The sequence below is a fragment of the Leucoraja erinacea genome, unplaced genomic scaffold, assembly GCF_028641065.1.
Source record: "Leucoraja erinacea ecotype New England unplaced genomic scaffold, Leri_hhj_1 Leri_401S, whole genome shotgun sequence".
In the NCBI taxonomy this organism is placed as follows: domain Eukaryota; kingdom Metazoa; phylum Chordata; class Chondrichthyes; order Rajiformes; family Rajidae; genus Leucoraja; species Leucoraja erinaceus.
Window position 1 is genome coordinate 98,540 of NW_026576302.1, and position 10,546 is coordinate 109,085.

Consider the following 10,546-nt stretch of genomic DNA (forward strand, 5'->3'; position numbering starts at 1 on the left):
GATACTGAGTTGGATGATCAGCCATGATCATATTGAATGGCAGTGCAGGCTCGAAGGGCCGAATGGCCTACTCCTGCACCTAATTTCTATGTTTCTATGTGTGTGTGTGTGTGTGTACGATAGTGCTGGGTCGATAGTTTGAATCCACCCCCTACCCCCATCCTTCTGGCCAGCTTGCACTGTACTTTGGACTCGCTGCATCCACTGAATAATCCTCGTGGAACACTTTGGCAAGTCGCAGGTCTTTTGCAAAAGCTGCACAAACACACATGTAGTTTGTGATTGCAGAAGTCTCTCTCTCTCTCTCTCTCTCTCTCTCCACCCACCCCGCCCCCTTCGTTAGATCAGGCGTTGCTCACCAGCTGAGGGATCTGGGGCAGGGTTACACACAACACTTCCACAGATCGCTGGGGCTCCAGCTCTCGTTAACTATCAAAGCCCGCAGCTTTTCCAAAGCTCCGTGGTTCTTTAAGCCCCGGCTGCCCACACACACATACGGACTGAAGACTTACAGCGCCATTGAGGATCAGTAAGCAAGAGGAACTCGCTTGGACAAAGTAATACGCTTTTTATTTGGTTGTTATTTCCTGTCGTATGCCAAGAGAATGGAGCGGCTGGGCTTGTATACACTCTGGAGTTTAGAAGGATGAGAGGGGATCTCATTGAAGCATATCAGATTGTATGAGAGAGAGAGGGGATCTTATTGAAACATATAAGATTACTAAGGCTTTGGACACGCTAGAGGCAGGAAACACATTCCCCATGAGTCCAGAACCAGGGGCCACACTTAAGAATAAGGGGTCGGGACAAAAATGCTGGAGTAACTCAGCGGGTGAGGCAGCATCTATGGAGATGGGATGTGTGCAGTTTCAGTCCCCTAATTTGAGGAAGGACATTCTTGCTAGTGAGGGAGCCCAGCGTAGGTTCACCAGATTAATCCCTGGGATGGCGGGACTGTCATATGCTGAGAGAATGTGGAGCGGCTGTGGGCTTGTACACTCTGTGGAGTTTAGAAGGATGAGAGGGTATCTCATTGAAACATATATGAGATTGTTAAGGGATTGGACACGCTAGAGGCAGGAAACATGTTCCCGATGTTGGGGGAGTCCAGAACCAGGGGCCACACACACACACACAGTTTAAGAATAAGGGGTAGACAAAAATGCTGGTGAAACTCAGCGGGTGAGGCAGCATCTATGGAGCGAAGGAATAGGTGACGTTTCATAGAAACATAGAAAATAGGTGCAGGAGTCTACTGTGATACCACTCTGTAGAGGGGAAGCATTGATGCTGGAATGTGGCGGTGCATACCTTTCTCGTCGCCCATGTTCATAGCCCACTCAGCGGTCTTGCAGAACCTGTCGATGGTGTCCATCAGACTGCACCATTCACCATTCAATATGATCATGGCTGATCACCCAACTCAGTATCCCATACCTGCCTTCTCTCCATACCCCCTGATCCCTTTAGCCACAAGGGCCACATCTAACTCCCTCTTAAATATAGCCAATGAACTGTGTGGCCTCAACTACCCTCTGTGGCAGAGAATTCCACAGGTTCTGAAGCCTGAAGAAGGGTCTCGACCCAAAACGTCACCTATTTCCTTCGCTCCATAGATGCTGCCTCATCCCGCTGAGTTACTCCAGCGGTTTTTGTCTACCATCGATTGTTCCAGCATCTGCAGTTCCTTCTTCAACTATACCACACTCTGGGAACTTTTCCTTTGCTTTTATCCGTCGCCCTTGTGTTATGGCCTTGATGTTGTTATTCATGTCTAGTATTATCTGCTGTCGACAGCACACTAACAAAAGCTTTCTCACTGTTCCTTGGGTCACACGTGACACCAGTCAGCGTAAAACCTGCCCATTCCCTGGTGCAGAACTCTGCTGAAAGAGATCTCTGTCGAGCCCGACTGACTGTTCACTCACCCGCACTGGCCAGAACAGAGAGCGTTTACTTGTTAGAGGCTTAGCTTGTTATTGTCACGTGGATCACACACAGCAAAGAGGAAATGCCAGGCTTGGGGCTTATCATTCCTCAGTGTTATTAGCCCAACAGCTGCAGAGGAAACATCCGAGGAGTCTCGACCCGAAACGTCACCAGACTCATTGCAAAAGGATTTGAGTCTAGGAGCAGGGAGGTTCTACTGCAGTTGTACAGGGTCTTGGTGAGGCCACACCTGGAGTATTGCGTACAGTTTTGGTCTCCAAATCTGAGGAAGGACATTCTTGCCATAGAGGGAGTGCAGAGACGGTTCACCAGACTGATTCCTGGGATGTCAGGACTGTCTTATGAAGAAAGACTGGATAGACTTGGTTTATACTCTCTAGAATTTAGGAGATTGAGAGGGGATCTTATAGAAACCTACAAAATTCTTAAGGGGTTGGACAGGCTAGATGCAGGAAGATTGTTCCCGATGTTGGGGAAGTCCAGGACAAGGGGTCACAACTTAAGGATAAGGGGGAAATCCTTTAAAACCGAGATGAGAAGAACTTTTTTCACACAGAGAGTGGTGAATCTCTGGAACTCTCTGCCACAGAGGGTAGTCGAGGCCACAGTTCATTGGCTATATTTAAGAGGGAGTTAGATGTGGCCCTTGTGGCTAAGGGGATCAGAGGGTATGGAGAGAAGGCAGGTACGGGATACTGAGTTGGATGATCAGCCATGATCATATCGAATGGCGGTGCAGGCTCGAAGGGCCAAATGGCCTCTACTCCTGCACCTAATTTCTATGTTTCTATTCCTCAGCTCCATAGATGCTGCCTCACCCGCTCAGTTTTTCCAGCATCTGCAGTTCCTTCTTAAACAGATCTAATCTCAACATATTTACATTTTATATTATCTCATATTATTTAGTCTGATAATCTATAACAAAACCTTTTATAACATCTAAACATGTATTAAAATTATAATTGTGTATCGAATTATAGTCCAGAAAACTGGTCAATTGGTGCAACAGCAACAGAATCCTAATAGAAACATAGAAATTAGGTGCAGGAGTAGAGGCCATTCGGCCCTTCGAGCCTGCACCATTCGCCATTCAATATGATCATGGCTGATCATCCAACTCAGTATCCCGTACCTGCCTTCTCTCCATACCCTCTGATCCCCTCAGCCACAAGGGCCACATCTAACTCCCTCTTAAATATAGCCAATGAACTGTGGCCTCGACTACCCTCTGTGGCAGAGAGTTCCACAGATTCACCACTCTCTGTGTGAAAAAAGTTCTTCTCATCTCGGTTTTAAAGGATTTCCCCCTTATCCTTAAGCTGTGGCCCCGTGTCCTGGACTTCCCCAACATCGGGAGCAATCTTCCTGCATCTAGCCTGTCCAACCCCTCAAGAATTTTGTAAGTTTCTATAAGATCCCCACTCAATCTCCTAAATTCTAGAGAGTATAAACCAAGTCTATCCAGTCTTTCTTCATAAGACAGTCCTGACATCCCAGGAATCGGTCTGGTGAACCTTCTCTGTACTCCCTCTATGGCAATAATGTCCTTCCTCAGATTTGGAGACCAAAACTGTACGCAATACTCCAGGTGTGGTCTCACCAAGACCCTGTACAACTGCAGTAGAACCTCCCTGCTCCTATACTCAAATCCTCTATGGCAAGAATGTCCTTCCTCAGATTAGGAGACCAAAACTGTATGCAATACTCCAGGTGTGGTCTCACCAAGACCCTGTACAACTGCAGTAGAACCTCCCTGCTCCTAGACCCAAACCTGGTTCCCGGAGGTTGCAGGTGGTTGCCGGAGGTTGCAGGTGGTGGAAGTAGGTAGGGAGACTGACAAAAACCTCCGGGAACCGCACGGAAACCTTGGGTGGGTCACGCAAAGTCTCCAGAGGTTTCCGTTCAGTTCTCCTAAGTGGGACAGGGGCATTAGGAATGACGGATCAGCAGTTTCACTCTAGAAGTATTGTTATCCTCTGTCAAAGCTTTTAATAATTTTGATCTTATAGAGGTGGATAAAATCATGAGAGGAATAGATCGGGCAGAGTCTCTTGCCCAGAGTAGGGGAATCGAGGACCAGAGGACACGGGTTCAAGGTGAAGGGGGAAAGATTTAATAGGAATATGAGGGGTAACTTTTCCACACAGAGGGTGGTGGGTGTATGGAACGAGCTGCCGGAGGAGGTAGTTGAGGCTGGGACTATCCCAACGTTTAAGAAACAGTTAGACAGGTACATGGATAGGACAGGTTTGGAGGGATATGGACCAAGCGCAGGCAGGTGGGACTAGTGTAGATGGGGCATGTTGGGCGGTGTGGGCAAGTTGGGCTGAAGGGCCTGTTTCCACACTGTATCACTCTGTGACTAGTGTAGATGGGGCACGTTGGGCTGATGGACCCTGTTTCCACACTGTATCACTCTGTGACTAGTGTAGATGGGGCATGTTGGGCGGTGTGGGCAAGTTGGGCTGAAGGCCTGTTTCCACACTGTATCACTCTGTGACTAGTGTAGATGGGGCATGTTGGGCGGTGTGGGCAAGTTGGGCTGAAGGAAGGGCCTGTTTCCACACTGTATCACTCTGTGACTAGTGTAGATGGGGCATGTTGGGCTGAAGGAAGGGCCTGTTTCCACACAGTATCACTCTATGACTATATCTATTCATAGTACCAGTCTGAAGAAAGGTCTTGACATGAAACGTCACCTACTCCTTCGCTCCATAGATGCTGCCTCACGCGCTGAGTTTCTCCAGCATTTTTGTCGACCGTTGGCTAATAATTACGGCTCTGATTTACGTTGCGGGCATCAGATTTGCGATTGGCACGGGTGTAGTTCTGGCCTGATGACTAGGCCTCTGTTTAACCGTTGGCTTGCAGAGATGTACGCGCTGCTGTTCGCAGTGACCTCCGTCATCACGGGCTGCGTGGTTCTCTACGCCGTCGTCCCGTGGCTGAGCCGGCACCGGGGCACGCTGGCGCTGCTGTGGCACGACCGCGTCTGCGCCCACGCGCGCGACTGGCTGACGGGCACCAGGCAGCCGCAGCGAATGCTGAAGTACGTGCTGGAGAACGCCGTGGCCGGAGACCCGCAGAGCACCGTGGACACCATCGACAGGTTCTGCAAGACCGCTGAGTGGGCCATGAACGTGGGCGATGAGAAAGGTATGCACCGCCACATCCCAGCATCAATGCTTCCCCTCTACAGAGTAGTATCAATAGACAATAGATGCAGGAGTATGAATGGGTGATGTCCCAGCACCACCACATCCCAGCATCAATGCTTCCCCTCTACAGAGTGGTATCAATAGACAATAGGTGCAGGAGTATGAATGGGTGATATCCCAGCACCGCCACATCCCAGCATCAATGCTTCCCCTCTATAGAGCGGTATCAATAGACAATAGGTGCAGGAGTATGAATTGATGATATTCCAGCACCACCACATCCCAGCATCAATGCTTCCCCTCTACAGAGCGGTATCAATAGACAATAGGTGCAGGAGTATGAATGGGTGATGTCCCAGCACCACCACATCCCAGCATCAATGCTTCCCCTCTACAGAGCAGTACCAATAGACAATAGGTGCAGGGGTGTAAATGGGTGACATTCCAGCACCACCACTCCCGTGGTTCAATGCTTCCTCTCTACAGAGTGGTATCGTGGTAGACTTGCTGCTTCACCATTTCCATCCTGACAATGAATTGATGACATTCGAGCACCACCACATCCCAGCATCAATGCTTCCCCTCTACAGAACAGTATCAATAGACAATAGGTGCAGGAGTATGAATGGGTGATATCCCAGCACCGCCACTTCCCAGCGTCAATGCTTCCCCTCTACAGAGCGGTATCAATAGACAATAGGTGCAGGAGTATGAATTGATGATATTCCAGCACCACCACATCCCAGTATCAATGCTTCCCCTCTACAGAGTAGTATCAATAGACATTAGGTGCAGGGGTGTAAATGGGTGACATTCCAGCACCACCACTCCCGTGGTTCAATGCTTCCCCTCTACAGAGTGGTATCGCGGTAGACTTGCTGCCTCACCATTTCCATCCTGACAATGAATTGATGATATCCCTGCACCACCACATCCCAGCATCAATGCTTCCCCTCTACAGAGCAGTATCAATAGACAATAGATGCAGGAGTATGAATGGGTGATGTCCCAGCACCACCACATCCCAGCATCAATGCTTCCCCTCTACAGAGTGGTATCAATAGACAACAGGTGCAGGAGTATGAATGGGTGATATCCCAGCACCACCACTCCCGTGGTTCAATGCTTCCCCTCTACAGAGCGGTAGAGTTGCTGCCTCACAGCGCCACAGACCCTCGTTCCATCCCGACCACGGGTGCTGTCTGTACGGAGTTTGCACGTTCTCCCCGTGACCTGCCTGGTTTTTCTCCGAGATCTTCTTCTAAAGACATATGCGGGTTTGTAGGTCAATTGGCTCGGTGTGAAGTGTAGATTGTGTAGGATAGTGATCGCTGGTCGGCACGGACTTGGTGGGCCGAAGGGCCTGTTTCCACACTGTATCTCTCTGTGACTAGTGTAGATGGGGCATGTTGGGCTGAAGGAAGGGCCTGTTCCCACACTGTATCACTCTGTGACTAGTGTAGATGGGGCATGTTGGGCTGAAGGGCCTGTTTCCACACTCTACGACCCTGTGACTGCTCTCCAGGTGTGATTCTGGATCGGGTTGTGTTGGAGACAAGGCCAAGGACAGCGTTGGAACTGGGCACCTACTGTGGCTACTCCACTGTCCGTATCGCCAGGCTCCTGGAGCCCGGAGCTCGCCTCTACACCGTGGAGTTCAACGCTGACACGGCCAAGGCTGCGGAGCAGATAATCTCCCACGCTGGTGTGGGAGACCGAGTAAGTACATAGGCCCCAAGCCTCTACTCCCAGCCCTCAGAACACAGGCCCCAAGCCTCTACACCCAGCCCTCATCACACAGGCCTCAAGCCTCTACTCCCAGCCCTCAGTACACAGGCCTCAAGCCTCTACTCCCAGCCATCAGCACACAGGCCCCAAGCCTCTACACCCAGCCCTCAGAACACAGGCCTCAAGCCTTTACTCCCAGCCCTCATCACACAGGCCTCAAGCCTCTACACCACCGTCAGAACACAGGCCTCAAGCCTCTACTCCCAGCCCTCATCACACAGGCCTCAAGCCTCTACTCCCAGCCCTCATCACACAGGCCTCAAGCCTCTACTCCCAGCTCTCATCACACAGGCCTCAAGCCTCTACACTAACGTCAGAACACAGGCCCCAAGCCTCTACTCCCAGCCCTCATCACACAGGCCTCAAGCCTCTACTCCCAGCCCTCAGAACACAGGCCTCAAGCCTCTACACCATCGTCATCACACAGGCCTCAAGCCTCTACACCACCGTCAGAACACAGGCCTCAAGCCTTTACTCCCAGCCCTCATCACACAGGCCTCAAGCCTCTACTCCTAGCCCTCATCACACAGGCCTCAAGCCTCTACACCACCGTCAGAACACAGGCCTCAAGCCTCTACTCCTAGCCCTCATCACACAGGCCTCAAGCCTTTACACCCAACCCTCAGAACACAGGCCCCAAGCCTTTACACCCAGCACCCAGAACACAGGCCTCAAGCCTCTACACCATCGTCAGAACACAGGCCTCAAGCCACCACACTACACCGTCAGCACACAGGCCTCAAACCTCTACACCACCGCAGTCAGAACACAGGCCTCAAGTGTGTGTGTGTATGTTTGAGTGTGTGTGAGTAGGTGTCTGTGTGTGAGTGTGGGGGTGAATGAGTGAGTGTGTGCGTGAGTAAGTGTGCGTGTGTGTGGGGGTGAGTGTGAGTGCGTGTGGGTAGGTGTGTGTGTGTTTGTGTGTGTGAGTACGTGTTTGTGAGTGTGAGTGGGTGTGTGTGCGTGCGTGTGAGTGTGTGCGTGCGTGAGTAAGTGTGTGTGAGTGTGTGTGTGTGCGTGCGTGTGTGTGAGCGTGTGTGTGTGTGTGTGTGTGCGTGCGTGTCTCCCCGCAAGAACGTGCCAAATATATAATGTGGACGTCACGCTGATAGGTTTGGAGGCCCCAAGCCTAGAGGAGTGAGGGCGCAGGCAAAATATGAGATGCTGCTCCTCCAGTTAGTGCTGGGCCTCACTCTGACAATGGAGGAGGCCCAGGACAGAGAGGTCAGTGTGGGAATGGGAGGGGGAGTTGAAGTGCTGAGGCACCGGGAGATCGGGTAGGTTGGTCTGAGTAACTCGGTGTGTGTGTGTTACAGGTCCAGCTTCTGGTGGGCTCATCCTGGGAGCTGATTCCCGAACTCCGAGAGAGGTTTGGGGTGGAGAAGCTGGATTTTGTCTTTCTAGACCACTGGAAGGAGAGTTATACCCGGGATACCAAGCTCCTGGAGGTAATTATCTAAATGGCGTCAAGTTGGGAAAAGGGGAAGTACAACGGGATCTGGGGGTCCTTGTTCATCAGTCACTGAAAGTAAGCATGCAGGTGCAGCAGGCAGTGAAGAAAGTCAATGGCATGTTGGCCTTTATAACAAGAGGAGTCGAATATAGGAGCAAAGAGGTCCTTCTGCAGTTGTACAGGGCCCTGGTGAGACCACACCTGGAGTATTGCGTGCAGTTTTGGCCTGTTGGCCTTCATAACAAGAGGAGTTGAGTATAGGAGCAGGGAGGTTCTACTGCAGTTGTACGGGGCCTTGGTGAGACCACACCTGGAGTATTGCATGCACCGCCATTCAATGTGATCACGGCTGATCATCCCCAATCAGTACCCCGTTCCTGCCTTCTCCCCATATCCCCTGACTCCGCTATCTTTAAGAGCCCCATCTAGCTCTCTCTTGAAAGCATCCAGAGAACCGGCCTCCACCGCCCTCTGAGGCAGAGAATTCCACAGACTCACAACTCTCTGTGAGAAAAAGTGTTTCCTCGTCTCCGTTCTAAATGACCGACCCCTTAGTCTTAAACTGTGTGTGTGTGTGGCCCCTGGTTCTGGACTCCCCCAACATCGGGAACATGTTTCCTGCCTCTAGCGTGCCCAAGCACTTATACGTTTCAATGAGATATCCTCTCATCCTTCTAAACTCCAGAGTGTACAAGCCCAGCCGCTCCATTCTCTCAGCATATGACAGTCCCGCCATCCCGGGAATTAACCTGGTGAACCTACGCTGGGCTCCCTCAATAGCAAGAATGTCCTTCCTCCAATTAGGGGACCAAAACTGCACACAATGCTCCAGGTGTGGTCTCACTAGGGCCCTGTACAACTGCGGAAGGACCTCTTTGCTCCTAAACTCAACTCCTCTTGTTATGAAGGCCAACAGGCCAAAACTGCACACAATACTCCAGGTGTGGTCTCACCAGGGGTCTGTACAACTGCAGAAGGACCTCTTTGCTCCTGTACTCAACTCCTCTTGTTATGAAGGCCAACAGGCCAAAACCGCACACAATACTCCAGGTGTGGTCTCACTAGGGCCCTGTACAACTGCAGAAGGACCTCTTTGCTCCTATATTTCAATTCCTCTTGTTATGAAGGCCAACATGCCATTAGCTTTCTATTTGTGTGTCCTTTTTGGGTGTATCGCTGCTGGCAAATTCATATCACTGCTAGTGATAAATAGAATTGACCTTGAGATGAATTGGCCATGTATTCACATACAAGGAATTTGCCTTGGTGCTCCACCCGCATGTGACAAATCATGAGCAGGCCGCTGCCGTTGGTTTTAACCCGTCTTTCCGTTCTCTTGCGTCCCCCCGCTGTAGGACTGCGAGCTGCTCCGCCAAGGAACAGTCCTCCTTGCCGACAACGTCATTTGCCCCGGGGCCCCGGATTACCTGGAGTATGTACGTCACCACTCCCAGTATCGGAGCGAATACTACCCGTCCCACCTGGAGTACACACAGGCTGAAGATGGACTGGAGAAGTCGGTCTATTTGGGTTAACCGAGTCCCTTCTCCGGCAGAGGTACAGTTATCCGGTGGGCAGCGCGACTCTCGTCAGCAGCGGCCTCTGCAGCCCGTCCGCATTTTATTATTTTCTGTCTATGTTTCTATGTAGTTTTTGTTATTTGTTTGTTGGGGGGTGTTGTGTGTGTGTGGGGGTGGTGTGGGAGGGAGGGGGAAACTTTTAAATCTCTCCCTGCGCGGGAGACCCGACCTTTTCTTGTCGGGTCTCCGTTGTCGTTGGGGCTGCAACGAGGAGCGGCCTCCAACAGAAGACCGGGGACTCTGGTGCCGACTACTCACCTCACCATCGCGGAGCTGGCCGAGTCCGGAGCGGGTGGAGCGCTGCTGGAGCGCTGCTGCTGCTGCTGCTGCGGCCCGACCTCCGGAGATTCGGGAGGCTGCAACTGCGGGTCTGGCGGACGGGCGGCACCGGGAGCCCGCGGGTCCCTGGAGGGAGACCGCTTTTCAGGGCTCCTGCAACGGTGACTTCTCCCGCCCGAGTTGCGGGGTTGAAGAGCTCCTGGAGCGGGGCCTTACATCACTGCCCCGCGCGGCTTGGAATGGCCGCGGGACTCTGCGAGCGCATGCCGGGGGCTCTAACACCAAGACCCGGTGTGCGACCTCGGGACAATTGGAATGGCCGCGGGACAATCGCCATC

The 10,546-nt window shown here is 51.8% G+C and overlaps 1 protein-coding gene across 1 annotated transcript; it reads left to right on the plus strand.

The window, feature by feature from the left end:
- The first annotated feature begins 351 nt into the window (after positions 1–351).
- Positions 352–9,996, plus strand: LOC129693725 (catechol O-methyltransferase A-like). The gene is made up of 5 exons (XM_055630499.1): positions 352–557; positions 4,822–5,106; positions 6,634–6,827; positions 8,213–8,344; positions 9,705–9,996. The coding sequence occupies exons 2-5, from the start codon at positions 4,824–4,826 to the stop codon at positions 9,882–9,884; spliced, it is 789 nt and encodes a 262-aa protein (XP_055486474.1). The 5' UTR covers positions 352–557; positions 4,822–4,823; the 3' UTR covers positions 9,885–9,996.
- The last annotated feature ends 550 nt before the right edge of the window (positions 9,997–10,546 follow it).